The sequence below is a fragment of the Acanthisitta chloris genome, unplaced genomic scaffold (genome assembly GCF_000695815.1).
Source record: "Acanthisitta chloris isolate BGI_N310 unplaced genomic scaffold, ASM69581v1 scaffold9919, whole genome shotgun sequence".
Classification (NCBI taxonomy): Eukaryota; Metazoa; Chordata; class Aves; order Passeriformes; family Acanthisittidae; genus Acanthisitta; species Acanthisitta chloris.
The window spans coordinates 43,045-58,821 of record NW_008690826.1 but is presented as its reverse complement, the minus strand read 5'-3'; the positions used below and the strand labels follow the sequence as shown (position 1 = coordinate 58,821).

Here is a 15,777-nt window from a genome sequence, read left to right as displayed (position 1 = left end):
CAACTCTCAGTCTGGGCAGGATGTCCCTGTGAAGGACTAGGCTGTAACATGTTCATGAGAACTGCAGGTCCACTTGCATTGTCCAGCTCCTATTGCTTTTGTTTGCCAGCATAGTTATGGTGATTGGGCTACCTCTTTGGCCTTGGCTTTGATGGGAGTCTTTTTCAGCTCTCAAATACAGGTTCTAGACATTTAGGAAAGCTTTCATGCATTTATTTTGGGATCACACCAAATGAGGAAAAATACTAGCGGAAAAAATCACTGCTAAAGACTTCAATAATGCAAATGGAATCTAGCATACAAGATGTGGTAGTGAAATACTGTTTTCATTATCAGTTACCATGTCTTTGCAGTCTTTTTGGACTTCATGATGAAAATAAACAAAATATGTTTTATATTCCTTATTTGATTTAACCTAGGTAGGTTTCATACTAATGGAAATTCTGCTGAAAATACAGTAATGGGAGGGTGTGCAATTTGAAAGGGTACTGTCTGAAAATTCCAATTTGTTTTATTTGAACAAATTAATTTTCCAGGGTACATTAAATATTATTAAATCTGTTGTTAGCAGGGAAGAATATATCTCATTCTCTTCATCTCTGTGCATATCACTACTTTCCCCTCTCCTTTTAAACAACACAGGGAACAAATTCACTTGCTACATGGTTCTGTGTTTGTATAGATTTTTTAACCAAACACAGACAGCAGTTACATTTATAATGGGAAAATGGGCTCAGATAACCAAGAAAATCTACATTAAAAGGTTTTAGGAGTGAAACAGAGACAACAGTAGTTAAAAAGGTCTTTCTTAATCCTGCCATTGCCAGATGTAAAATGAGTATGAATTTAGGTGGATTGTAACAGATCTGAATGTGCACACAAAAGGCAGAAATCAAAAGGCACTTTGATTTCTAGAACTGAGAGAGTTGGATAGTTCTTGGTGCAGATGCATATACCTCAGCCCAGGGGACTAGAAAACTTGGAATGACAGTAGACTTACAAGCAACCACAGGAAAAGCTCCCTAAACGCCCTTCCTACATGAAGCATCAGAAACATCACCAAAATCTTTCATCCATTAGTATGTAGGGGAGTTTATGGCCTTGACGTACCTCTTGCACTGTACTTGTGAAAGTACAAAAGGGCCTAGTTTTAAATTTCAGGCAGTGAGTTGTTTCTCATGATAAAAATGTTCATCCTGAATTATTTTTGTCTGGTGTTCATTGATGAGCACCAAAGTGGGGAGAGGTGGGGGTTTTGTCTTATAAGTTCCTCCTGCCCTGGAGCAGTCAGATTGATGTCCAAAGTCAGCCAGCCACTGAGGCCCACTGATTTACAGTCTGTCTCCCTTAGTTAAAACTGGTTTATATACAAATAAACAAGTACATATGAATTTAAATTATGAAATATGATCCAAAGCTACCGTGAGCTATAAGGCATTCTACCTATTAGATATCTGTAGGTAGAATAACTCAGGAACAATGTGGGAAGGAGGTGTTTGGCTGGCTGAGGGGCAACACCACTGCTCAAATTATCTGTTATCCCACAGTATCAGAGTGGTGGTAAAATGACAAGGCTGAGTTAGGTAGCTTTGTGGCATGAAAGATATCAGAAGGTTAAAATGCCAGGCCCAGTGATGGCCATTCTGACAGTCTTCCTGAGACAAAGAGCTTCCATATCCTGTCTGGTTTCTCACTGTGTCAAGGTCAATGTGGTGATATTGGTGAGAAATGGCACCCTATGTTAGTCTACAGATTTGAAGTTCATGTTTCTCTCTTTTCGTAGGCAGTGGCGATTCTGACAGCTACATATCCTGTGGGACACATGCCATATGGCTGGCTCACAGAGATCAGAGCAGTATACCCTGCTTTTGACAAGGTGAGTACCCATGTTAGGAGTGCAATAAATACCTTTTGTGTAGTTTTGCATGTGTGGTCCTCCTCGTTCTCTCTGTTTGTTATCCCACTGATAAGGTTTTCTTAAATCCTAGTTAAAATGAATTGCCTTTTGGTGGCTTCAAGCTATTGTCTGATTCATGATTTTAACCTCAGCTGTGTGTTACAAGGTATTAAGCTGCCTTTTGAATAGATAGGTGCTGTATTTTTATGGATTTTTAAAAGTCCTCATTTACTATGATGTAGCTACTTAGCTAATGTAGTGATTTCTCACGAAATGTCTGTCACTGAGTGAGGAAGCTCACGTCTCTGCACCAGATTTTGTGGTATCTCTCAAGTGAGTTTGGGTTCATTTGCTCATGTTAATGTTATGATTGTTTAACAGAATGACAGTAACACAGATAGCATCCATTCTTTTAGTAGTATTGACTTAACTAACTAAGGCTATGAAGATTTTTGTGGGTAAATCATGTAATTATGTATGAATGCAAGGACTACTCCTGGGACTGAGCACAGAGTAAATATGTAACAAAAAATAATTTTGTTTAGTCTCTTTTTTTGCTCTGGTACTCACTAGCCCATTTGTTGTGTGAAGAACAGTCGTATCATGTGACTCTGGAATTCAAATGCCAGATCCTCTCGTTCCCTTTATTTATGGATTAGTAACTGAACTTTCTGGTTCCCAATACTCATGAAAAATATGTTTGCTTGCTCTGGGATGTATTTAACTGAAGCAAGCCCTGTTTGATATGGTCTACCATATTTCCAAGGAGAATTTAAAACCAAAACAAAGGCAGATCAGTCATAACCTCCTAACCTGCTTGTGTACAGCTAAATTGACCTGTCAGATAAAATACCACATGCAGGCTTTGTCAAAGGTCATGCTGCTGAAAAGGAACTGCAGATGCAAACCCAATAAACTGCAAGATAAAAATAGTTTGGGACAGGAAACACAGGGACTGCTAACCTCATTTGATATGAGCCAGAATCAAATGTACTATTACCAAACAATAGTAACAGCAATTAAGACTCCTAAATTCAGGTCTCATGTAGCTGGTGAAAGATATGCTGACAACTGTAGTGGTGACAGGATTAGATCATGATTTGTGTCTTTGTTTATTTAAGTTAAAAGGCTTCTCATAGGGCTCTTGTGGAAAAATGTGAGGAAGAAAATGCTAGGGTTAGGCAAAGATGGGTACAGTTTATCTAACTGCTGGAAAAGTATGTAATGGGAATTTTAGTCCCATATTTAACAAGCAATTTGACATAAAATGTACAAAGTGAGGTAGCAGCAGTATAAAGGTTATCTCATCCTGGCAACCATGTATGCAAATGCCTCCATTGTACCTTTCAGACAATAAATACCAAACCCAAAACCCACAGTGTTTAATTGCTGTGCAAATTTCTTTTCCCTCAGTCACATGTCATCCATGTGTCACTGTGCCTTTCAAAACTTTGTGTCCTTAAGCTATGGCTTTCTCAGAAGAGTCCAGATAGAAGCACTTTTTATTTCTGGACCCTCTAAATCCTCCATTGTGATTTTCAGATGCTGACACAGTGAAAAAATGTTTTAGAGAGAGTTTTCATAGCCTGTTCCCACAAAGGGCAGACATGGGAGTGGCTTCCTGCTTTAGGGTGTTGGTTGCCTACATGTATCTTCATGCACCCAAGCTTCAAGTGGATACTTAGGCAGGAGTGTGAGGCCTTTCAGGTGCAGTTGCTGCACTGATCAGAACAAAAGCCTTAAATTGCAAAATTCCATCAAACACTTTAATGTGTGTGAAATGGTATACTCTTCACAGAGCTCCTGCTTAGTTTGTCCCCTCCCAAGATGTGTTTGCAACAGTTCTATTTCTCTTACAAGTAACTCATTAAAGGAGCTGACCATATGACAGATACTGCTGTTCTACCTGAGTTACATCAAGGATATATAAATGTAGTATTACATCTCAGGTTTTATCAGTGGGTACACAAACTAGTATCTCTAAAAGCCCCAGAGTAACTGCAATAGATGACCCAAGAGTCTCTTCCTACAGGGCTCCTAATGGTACCCTGCTTTGATATCCCACTCTCTCCTTCCACAGACCATTTAGCTTGTTTTTATGTGTTCCCCAAGGGAAATTTTAAATCTTCAGCTTCATTTGCTATATTAGACATTTGGAAGAGGTCTTTTGTTGTTGATTTAAGTAACACTTCGCTGCCATGTGAGTACAGAGCCCATGTTCAAGGTGGAACATCTAATAGTCCTAATTATGTCCTGTTCATTAAACTGCATTAATGGAGCCAGCTGTTCAAGAAACTTTGTTTATATTACCTACTTGTCTAATTGGATCAGTAAGGATGCTTGCATTGGTGAATTGGTACCAATTTGTGGTAAAAGGGTATGAAATCCTATTTTTCCTGTGGAAACATGCTACAAACTTTAAGGTTAAAAAAAATCATGTGGAGTTTCCTTGGAAAGAGCTATCACCCTTTTTCAAAGCTGAATTTGTTGAATAGGGCTTATTCCTTAGAAAAGTAGGGAGATTACTCAGGCCTCAGTGACCATAGCAGCAGTTGCTGTCAGTTTAAGTGGAAAATGTTCTATGGTGGTACAAAGTACTCAGAAAGCTCTAGGTTGTAAAGCAAACAAGCAAAGTCAGACATGGACAGGCTCAGACAGTCAGGTCCAACAAATGACCCTGGTGCTGTCAGCGTCCCAGTAGTCTGGAGCCAAGCTAATGCTTGCTATCTCTTTCTCTTCCCCTAGAATAACCCCAGCAATAAATTGGTGAACACCAACAGCACCGTCACAGCGACACATATCAAGAAGTTCACTTTTGTTTGCATGGCATTGTCCTTAACGGTAAGAAACCTTTGCTCAACTCTCTGGCTTTCATCTCAACCAGAAAATTGTCTTCCCTTCCTAATGCTAAAAGCACTAGCAGTTCAAGAAAGGTGAGTTGTCTTTTCTTATGAAGCTCTGTTGCTTTTACGTGGAGGAAGGAATGCCATCATAGTACTGGAGTGCTAAGAAAATCAGCTGTCGTTAACTCAGGCTAGATATCTTAAAGGCTGGAATTACTTCATTCAGTTTTCGCTGCTTATCATTTCAAATCAGCCTCCACAAGCAAGAAGATACCAGAGATCTGCTTTTCTTTTTGTCTCTCTCTCTTTTTATAATGAACAAATCTTCTGGAACTGCATTTGCATCACATGCAGTGGGATGGCAGCCTATCCACAGGTGTCCTTCATCTACTGTGAATGGTGGGAAAGGCAGCACGTGTTGAACCTGCAGTAGCTGTTCCCTTCTGCCTCTCTTGGCACTGTTTTTTTCATGTGGGAGCACTTTCCTGCTTGTTGATTTTGTTTACTCTCAAAATTAACTAAAAAGGGCAGTGCTGACACTGACAAAAGGATCTAAATCCTTGTCTGTGCTGGGAGGAGTTGCATGGGGATGACATTCAGTGAGGAATTTTGCTGAGCCTGCAGCATTGCAAAATGACCAGCTTGCACACATACATATAGTGCATGTTCCCCAAGAACATGGTTTCTGCAGAAGTCTTCTCAGCAACAAACAGGCACTTGTGGAAGAAAACTCATGCATCTGGTGGAGATCATAGCAAATAGTGGAGCAAAAGACCAGGGTAAATACATCTGTTTCCACATAGGATGGATTGTGTTAGAGTTTGGGGCTATGGCATCTTCTTAGTACCTGCACTAACAGGACAAAAGTGAAGAACTTAGAAAATAAGTTTCTCACAGAAAAAAATCCTTTGTCACACTAGAAAAGTAAATTGGAAATGCAGCAATTGTTTCAGTATACAGTGGTCAGAGTCCTAAAATTGAATCTGTTCATACCCCAGACAGGCTTTCTCTTTATCCCCAGTGTTGCATACTTCCCATGGGGTAGCTGGCTGCTTTGCAGCTCTTCTTCCTGCATTGACAAATTTACTGTTGAGTAATGGAGGGCTGACAGAATTTCTCTCTCCCTTTCATCTTAGTATAGAACCTTTTTCACCAGGTTGCACATGGCATATGCATGAGAGGAAACTAATTTCTGTCAAAGGAAACCTTACAGTACACAAGCCTGGAGTATTTGTAACCATCCCCACCCCCTTGCCACAGCCTAGGAATGTGGAATACAGTACTCTGTGTCTTACTTCACAGTTGAAAATGAAGTGACTCAATCCATCCATGGCTGAATTAGATTGCTTCTGCTATTTGTTTCCTGTGCTTTTTCCCTAAACAGCTACAACTGGTCACCATCAAAGGCAGAACTGCATGAGCCAATGTGGCATCTCTTGTGTCGTTTAATTTCCTAGACTGAAGCTTTCAACTCTTTTCCTGTGGCTTGGAGACCAACAGCTCTGGCTCTGACTTGTATTTCCTATTTTGTGAAGCAGAGACAGACTTACGTCTCCACTGAACTGGCCATTGTCTGGAGACTTTCCATGGCTCACATGTTATCTACCATCAGACACCCTGAAGTTCTTTATTGTGTACTGTGCAAGGCCAAGGTTATGTTCTCTACAGCTGGAGCCTACCCTGAAGTCTGTTACAGACCCACAAAGGGGAAAGCTTTCCTCTTTATAAATTGTTGTGAGAACACAATTTCAGTCTCAGAGCATTCTCTGAATCAACTATTTTCTTAATCCCCCTGGGCAAATTATGATAGATCATGAGCTTTTCACATTACCATCACCATCTTCTGCAGAGTAATTTTTAATTACTGCAATAGGCTTTTGTTTTATGACTTTATAGGATTTTTTCCAAAAGTTCTCCATAGTACTTTCAAGGGCAGTTCTTTCATAAGCTCATCATGAGAGATTTATCCGCACTGTAATTCCAGAAACACTTCTGAGGTCCATAGCTTTTCCTGTCCTGTTTCTATTTTTGCCTGCTAGTGACAGATTCTTAGGATTGCTTGTCAACAGTGGGCAGAAAAATAGACACATGAGCTCTAGAGATTCAGTTTGGTTCAAAGGCCTGAGCCTGCAAATGCTTCAGCACACAAACTCAATAGGTGTTCGTATGACTCAAGTTAACATGTGACATAGGTTCTAAGGAACTGGACTTCCAGTGTGCCTCTGTTGCTGCCAGGTGTGCTCCCATGGCCATTGTTGATAGCTGTGTTTTTATTCAAGGGCTCTACTTCAACAAATGACAGTCAGACTAGTGGCATGATCATTGGTAACATCTTGTTCTTTGGGATCAGAGGGAAAGTGGGAAAGAGGCTTCTAGGCTGATAAGAGATCAAATCAAATCAAATACTTAGACATGTTATGTGAATGATTTTTCCAGTGGATGATCTATAGAAGGATTCCAGAAGATGTAAAGATAAAGGAAGTCCACTAACCACTGGAAAAGATAATAGTGAGGCTTTAAGTACAAGCAGCAGCCATACAGGGAAGTACCTTCCCAATGTAAAACCCTGGGAAGCCTTCCAATCATTGAAGACATGCGTTTTCATAGAATTGGAAGAAAAGTGTCCTACCTCCTTCTACAGACTGGCCATGCCTGCACAAGAAGTACTGTAAACCTACTACTGCAACAGAAGCACTTTTTCACTATTGTTGATAGTGACAGTATTGGGTCAGAGTAGAAAAAAAAGGCATAGTTTTGTTAAGAAACATAACTCAGGGTTTTGTTTAAATCTTCATGGGATCTGAAAGGCTGCACTTGAGCCTTCCCAGGCTAACTGGGGAGCATGTACATGTGTTTTGTAGAGCACTGCCTCGTGGCTGTAGAGTACTGCCATCAGATGGGTATTAAAACTGCTTCTTCAAATAATGGGAATTAGTTGTATTGCTTAGTGGAAAACACACAGACAAGCTGTTTTATTTAAAGGCTGTAAGTAGAAGCTATTAGTCTCACAATATGTAAGAGAGCTGATGTGAGTAGACATGTTGATGTGGTTTTGGTTGTAAGTAAGCAGTGATTCCTTCCAACAGCCCTGTTTTGTGACTGTGTACTGAATGTAAAATTTGTATAGCAGAGGGAAGGGACTCAGCTGTAGAATTTTGCCCACACAATTAAGGGACTATTCTGATACTAGAAAATAAGGCATCCTTCGTAGTTTACTTGCAGCTTAAAAAGTGTACATTATGCTGTTTGCCATTATTTGTTACTTCATTGCCATAAGGCACTTTGGGAAAAAATACTTCTTTCCATAAGCCAGTCTTGCTGCCATTGCCAGATAAGGTTATTGAAGCACTAAACATTTTGGTTCGATGCTAGACCTGTTTAGATGATCCTGCAGATCAGCCCTGTGATCATTGCACAATTGTAAACTAAGCAAAGACAGACTCATGAGAGAAAAGCAGTGCATTTGTAGCACATATCCCTTTGGTTGTGGGATGTGTCAGACCTAGTACAGTGCAGAAATACCAAAATGCTAAATTACTGCATTTCTCTGTTGCAGCAAAGGTTTGCTCTGTCAGGGGAGAGCACCCCCTTACTCATGAGCTGTGTGTACAGGGGCAGGCTATGTGAGGAGCAAGCTACTCAAGGGAACCCTGCCATAATACCCAGCAGGAGTAACAGCAAACAGGCTGTGCTCCAGCAAGGGTTTTTGCTTCGAACAGTGGTAATGTCTCTGAGCTCAGACACCACAGCGCAGAATTCAGGGGTTTTCCAAGGCAGCCTGTGGGGCACAGATACTGCCAAATTAGCTTTCTCTTTCTTTCTTTCTCTTTTTTTTTCCATCCCCAAATTCTCTCTCTGTGTCCCAGCTGAGCTCTTATTGAAGTCTTCTGTGATAGCACAGAAGTTGCAGTCACTTAAGGTCCTTTTCCCTGGCTAATGTTAGCTGCTGGCAGCCACGTGATTAGTGTTTGGTCATCTGCCTCTGAACTGCAAGGCTTTGCAGGCTGATTTCATGTTGGTTGTTAGTGCCTGATATGGGAAAGTAATAGAGGCCTCCTTTGTGAGGGCTCAAGCTTCTTACTGCACCCGCTGCAGCCTGCTCGGTGTGATGGTCACAGCCATGCCCTCGTGCACACGTCGGTGTGCAAACCCTGTGCAAGCTGGTGAAGTTGTGTGCCATGAGTTGAACAGCCATCAATTGTGCAGGCAGCACTAGGAAAAGTGGGGAAAGTGCAACATTGAGCTCTCTGCAGGGACTGGCAGTAGTAGCATCTGTTTATGTTTGCAGGGCAAATGATGTCTTACTTAACAAGAAGTGCAAGTCCTGTTGTTTAAGTAGCTGCCTCTGAGGTAAAAGCATGGCCAGCTCAGTGTGCCTGACGCAAGATCACTGCATGAGGAGCAAACAGGGTGCTGAGCAGAGAAAGCAATTTCTCAGAGAGCACTGTGAAAGCTCCCTAGCTCACCGTCACTAAAAATGACCCAGAATAGTCTGTACTTACTTGTATGTTTATACCATGGAAGTAGCAATCAGTTCTTAGACTGTAGTTGAAGAGCTACGCAATTCATCTCAGCTTTCTCTTCAAGCAGCCTCAGCTGGGACGGACCACAGTGCTTTAGGGATACATTTCCAAACAGCAGCTCCTGTTAGCTGCATGGTTCCTGTTAGCTAAAGCATCAGCAAGACACGTGGCCAGTTATATCTTCATATTCTTAAGTCTTCTATGTATTCCAGCAGGTTTTCCCTTAGCAATAAGACAGACTCAAGGTGCAAGGCTGATATGCTGTGTGCTCCACACCATGTTCATCTGTCTGTCACCCAGTTAATGTACAGCAGGAAGGCTGCACAGTACTCCTCAGGTTTAACATGTGTTCTATTACAAACAGCTCAGATCTCTCTCCTGTTTTAAGTATAACAGCACCAGTGACATTTGAAAGGAATTTCAATGCTGCTTTGCCTTTTTTTTTACTGAACACATAGTCAGGGACTAGTGTGCAAAGTAGCAGTTTTCACAAACAAATAGTCTGATTAAGGAGATAAGCTAATTGTGTAAAATGCTGTCATATTTAATTAGTGAAAACCACTTCAGAAAAAATAGAGATATTCAGGTTTTCCCTATGATTTTTCATTCCTTTCTGTTCCAAAAGAGGACTGATAGAGGGGAGCAAAAGCTTTCACATTAACACTTGTATGTGTGTGTGATTTATACAAGTCTTATAATGCAGACTTGTATAAAGTTCAGATCTCCTTGTTACAAACAAACTACTAAAGTCTTTAAATCCCTTTAAAATAAAAAGAACATTGCCACAAAGTTTCTACTAAAATGAGGGCACTTAAGCTGAACAGATTGATGTGCAGTGTGTTGTGGTAGCCAATTTCAAATGTCCAGTCACCTGCATTAGATTTAAATCTCAGTGAAAGTTTACATTTAATGTACTTAGGAGCAGACAGCTGGTCAGTTTACTGGCTTATATGCTTAACCCTGAGAGTTGAATATGTGTGTCAACACATGTCAAAATGTCACCTGCTTTACTGTCAGGTTTTGTTTATTATCTCCTCAATTATGTTGTTCAACTTTAAAATGTTTCTAATACTTGCAATATTATTTTCTATATTATATGTCAGGTAATCTCTTATATTCTATAAGAAAATATTACCTTTCTTTGTAAATAGAATGTAATACTTAGATTAATATCTTAATTTACTCTTTTGACAGAGAAAAAAAAAATACCAGTTTCTAAGGGCTCCTCCTGATGACCATCTGTAGTTTAAGGAGTTACTACTGGCAAATGTTGTTTCTTTCATTTGCTGGAAGCAACTAGTCCCTTAGGAAGAGCAGCATGCAGGCATTTTGTCAGCTCTCCAGTGATTGTACCTTATAGCACAGCAGCATAAACTACCATCACTTGGCAGCTATATGCAGCTCACAGATTAATGTATAATATAATTATAAATAAATATCTGATAAATATATAATCATATACAGAGTGCCATTCTGAATGAGGGGGTTTACATTATTTTATAGTGATCATGAGTATTAAGCTGTTGCATTTAACATGTTCGCTTGTGCATCTTTTATTTCCCTCCAACCATGGACAAAAAAGTAAGACAGATGCTGGGGACCATATACTTTCAAGATTCAATAGAAGGACCCCATCTCAGTCTGAAAACAGCAGGGAGAGCTCCAGAGTCAAGGGGTTGCTCTTGTTGGGTCCCTGTGATGGGATAGTTCAGTTTCAGCCTAAAGACACGAGGAGGAAAGTCTTTGTTCCATTTGATGACAGTTTACTGCAAGCCATCCCATCATTTTCCTAATCCTCATTCATCATGTGCTTGGTTATGTTCTATAATTAATTATCAAGGACCTAGGAGATAAGAAGACACTTGATCAAGAACAAGGAAGCCAGTGTAACAGGGAAAATTTCCCGCATGAAAAAATTAGAAGTACAGGAGACAGGACTCAGTAGTTGCTGCTTCCTACTTAATTCTGTAAGAGTGAGAATCAGCTACTGTGGAAGAGAAGCAGCTGTGTTCCACTCAGGCTGAGGAGCCATGTATGTTTAAAAGGCAACTCCACATGCCTGTGCTTTTGCTCTCAACTTTGGATTTGGTTATGCCAAACTAGGAACTGCCAAGAGGATACCAGCTGCTGTCTCTCCTGTCCAGTTGGTCAGCAAGGCTCCATTAGCCAGTGTAATGTAGCACTGGCAGATAAAATTGGAGCCTGCATGAGTGAAGACAGATTCATATCAACTCAGTATATTATTGCAACAGCATTGCTTTATTGAGTTATTCCTTGATGCTGTGCAAATATTTTATACTCAATAGTTGTTTAATTTCCAGTTGAACTCAGCAAATCATTTTTCCCAGCCTTCAGTCTGGCAGCTGATTTTTCCCATGAGGAGCACCAAAGACTATGTAGGCCCATTTGCTCTCAAATTTTCAGTCTCTGCTGTAATAAATATGCCATCTCATATCCATTTCTGCACTTACAAATAAGTTCATTTTCCACATGATAAACTATCCCATGTAAAGCTCTTATGTACATGAGACACTGATGTATTTGATGTTTTCATCTACTCTGTCTGCTAAACAATGAGACATGAGCCACTGTTGAGAGAGGTTAAAGGAAGAAGTTAAAGGAGAGAAGTTAAAGAATTGTTTGCATCACTGCAGCAAGACTGACTACTGACTTACTAGGACCCTTAGCTTGCATTCAGGGTAATATGAATTAGGCTGGTGTATTGATAAATGCCAAGGAATGTGTTCCTGTTTCACTGATGAAACTTTCTGAAGGCAGGAGAGGAGCATCCACAGCATGAAATAACTGCCTGGCAGATCCCTGCAGTGTGCAGCTCTCACTGAGTGTCGTCAGTTGGTTGGTGTCAGGAGATCCATGCAGGTTGGCATTCAGCCACCGTGAATGCCCTTACTGAGTTGCAATAGCTACAGAGTATCATGCGCTTCACTTTGTTTCCAGCTTTGGAGATTAAATATCTGAAGGGTCTTATTTCAAGGCCAAGAGACAGTAAACTGCATTCAGGACCTGACCGGAGATTAATTTTTAGATGCCTTAGGCTACAGGGTGTAGCCAGAGGGTATGCAAAGACGTTTTAAAATAGGATTTGCCACAAGCTGTATATGTGAACATACTTTCACAAACATGAGGCTGGTGGTTTTCTCCTTTCCTAAAGAAAAGGTCAGTTACCACTACTACTGTGAAATCAGTAGTAGACTGTCATGTATCCAGAAAATGTAGAAATACTAGGATTTATTCCCTCCACCTTCATGCATTTGGGCAAACAGAGAAGGTTTCTGTGTGCTCACTTGATGAAGTTTGCTAAAGATCAACCCGGAGTGGAGCAAATTGATTTGCAATTCTGACCAATGCAAGAGACTGTCAGGGCTTTTACTCCGTTATTCCTCCTTCACTCTCACAAGGCCTTTAGCCAAGTATCTGCTGCCTCATCCCCATGGTTTCAAGTGATTCAGATGCTGGAAAGGGGAACAAGAAAAAATAACTGTTTCTGTTAACTTGAGACTGATGCCACAGTTTTCCTCAGTGTATTGGGCGGTTTGCTGCCGGAGAAAATCACACAGTTATTACAATTTTTATAGCTTTGATAGCTATATATATTCCAAGCTGCTAATGCTGCTTCTTGGTTCACATGCTGACATCAGAACAAAGTGGTGATTTCTGAGGTCCTTAATTTTGGGCCTTCTTGTCTGTGCTTTACATCTCACTCGCATGCAATGCTGAAACCTTCCCACTTGCCCATCTGAACTCTTACAAAGATGACAGCAGACATTCTGAAGATGGCCCATCAGGGCCAAATTGAAAAATAGGAAAAGAGGAGGCGTTGGAGGGGGTGAGGGGTGTCAAATATGAGAGTATTTAATGCTAACAAGAGAGCCAAAGATGTAGTCTTTGTGCAGTGATGGTTTAGAAGAGTGCAGCAGCTGAGCAAATAGGTACAAATGGACTGAAGTTAACAAAGCTTCATTTTTTCACAAATTTGTGACTCATGGTCGAGGGAATAGCATTGGGGTCTGAAAAGGACAAGCTGTACTTTACATCCTTGGCCTTTCAGACACTCGAGATCTTTCCTGCAAAAGGGGAATGCAATATGACATCCAGTTATAAACCTTAGTAATCTGTTGTGTCTTGGGGATTTGGCTACTGTAGCATTTCTGCCTTAGTAGAAGAAACAGCTGTGCCAAACCATGGAAAATAGGATTCATCATGATGATTTCTTGCACATAAACAAGAAAATCTGTGAGTTTATCAATGCTCAAACTCTTCTTGTGCTCAGACTATACCATTTCACAGACTGAGTTACTCTGTAGCAATCACAAATGTGAATTCTGGATCAGAAAGGTAACTTGACTTCAGGTGGCATGTTTTTAAGTTTTCAGTTTTTAAGATGCTTGTATTTTAAGGAACATGGCCAGGGACATGAGCTAGAATTTTGCAGCATTGTTGTTCCAGCAGATCAGTTACCAGCCACTTCACGAGAACTTATAAATGGAAGATTACTTAAGAACCAACTTTCTTAAAATGGTTTGTGTTTCTGCATTAACTAGGGCAAACCTTTGTTGTTTTCTAAGTTTGACCAAGGTTATATGATTTTTGTGGGGGATTTTTGTTTGTTTTTTTAAGGAATTTAAGTCTGACTGTGGAACTTCAGAGTTTAAATAGTACTTGAAAATTTTCAATGCATCACACAATATCAAATTACAGATTAATACTGCCTCTCCTCATTCCCCTTCCACCTAATTTAAGGCAATCATACTTTACAGTACATTACCCAGTTCATTCAGGTTGAAACAGTAGTTCATCCTCCCCTGTCCAAGGTCATGCTTACAGGTCTCCTCAACAGGAGATTTTCCTAAATATCTCCTTTTCTGCTTGTGAGAATAATTAATGCCCCCTGAAAACCTTCTGTCTCAGAGCATGTACTTCAGTGTATCTCCATTCTTGGTATTTGTTGCTTACTTTCAGGAATACCTTTTTATAGCAAAGAACAGCTTAGTCATGGCTAGCAATTGGCTTTAAGAAACAGTACAAACTGTATTTTCTTCAGAACTGTAGTACTGTATAGCATTATTTAGTCTTCTATCTTTTTGCACCCAGTTTAAAAGATAAATGAAGGGAAACGTGTAGGAACCATGTTTTGTTGCCATTGTGTATACCTGTGTCACTCAGTGTCACAGGTCAAAAAGTAGCCAGAAGTTTAAGCCATTTCTGAGGCCACTGGACTTGTGTTCAAGGTTCGTTCATTTTTTCTGTCTTTCACTGGCTGCTTTTGTATTGCGTCTCTGCATTGCTTTATTATCAAAGGTTACAACTGGCCTTTACTAAAGCCATGGAATAATAGAACTGAGTAAATAGAACAGTAAAATCCACAGGAAGAAATGTCACAACAAGAAACTGGTCCCTCTCAGAGGACAAAACCCCAACAGCAGACAGTACCAGTATCTGAAATTCCCTAGGTGATCAAGTTCAGGGTCCTTATCTCTTGTGAGTGTACAAAAAAGAGGGGCAGATTTCCCTCACACTTTCAAATCTTATTTCATCAATGGTTTCATTACAGCATCATTGTATTGAAGAGATTTCACAAGTCCTATCTAGGATATTCACATTTTCCAAAAGCAGCTTTAACTTTTAAGACTAAATCCACTTTCTTTTGATTTTACTGTCATACACTGTATGGATGCCAACGACAGCTTTTAGAATAATATCACTCATGCAGTGGATGAATTTGTTTTCCCTGCTTCGATTTTTCCCATCTCTGAACTCTCAGATTGTTTTTTTTATCTTCAGGCTGCTGGCACAAAAAGAACAATTGGAAAACAGCATATTGGCAGACAATCACTCAAGAATCTCTTTACCTTTTCAAGGTTAGGTTTAGTTCCTGCATCAGTAAAAATTATTTCAGACAAAAGTGGAAGCGTTCCTGCCTGCTCAGGAAGATGCTGGACCACCAGAGGCTGACTGTATGAAATCCTCACGAGGGCCTTGTCCCATCCGTGGTACCGCACTGAGCCTTTGTCCTGGAACAAAGGTTTTCTGTTTGCTCCAGTGAGGTGGAGATTGATGTCTCCTTCATGATTGTTCCGGTTTCACACAAAGAGTCCATTTTGTGTGAGTGGCTGGAGCAAGCAGAAAAAGGAAGCGTCAAAAACTGTCTCTGCAGCATGTTTCTGCTCAAACTCTGTAATCACAGTAGGAAGCAGCAAGGGCTGAGAAAATTTGGGACAGAAGAAAATTACTAAGATGTGACACTGACAGTTTTCGAAGCACGCTCAGGAATCCGCCAGCTTAGGTTTATTTGAGCTTTTTAGAAGTGAAGTACTCAGTAAAATTACCCAGTGAAATAGCTTGCTTTCTGTTAGCAAAAATTAAGCTGCATAATTCAGTGGGGAGATATAATGACTACCTTAAAGAATTTAGTGACCCAGCCCAGCCTGAAAAATACCACCTAAGTACTTTGAGCAGCAGCTGGAGTGAAAGCAGATGGGGCATTGTGTTAATG

General features: G+C 40.4%; 1 protein-coding gene across 1 annotated transcript in view; it reads left to right on the top strand.

The window, feature by feature from the left end:
* Positions 1-15,777, top strand: part of ANKH (ANKH inorganic pyrophosphate transport regulator) — a gene marked incomplete at its 5' end in the record, with an annotated part of 48,647 nt that overhangs the window by 22,646 nt on the left and 10,224 nt on the right. The window contains 2 exons of the mRNA XM_009081981.1: positions 1,784-1,876; positions 4,643-4,738. Coding sequence (XP_009080229.1) covers positions 1,784-1,876; positions 4,643-4,738 — 189 coding nt within the window. The remainder of the gene's footprint in view (positions 1-1,783; positions 1,877-4,642; positions 4,739-15,777) is intronic.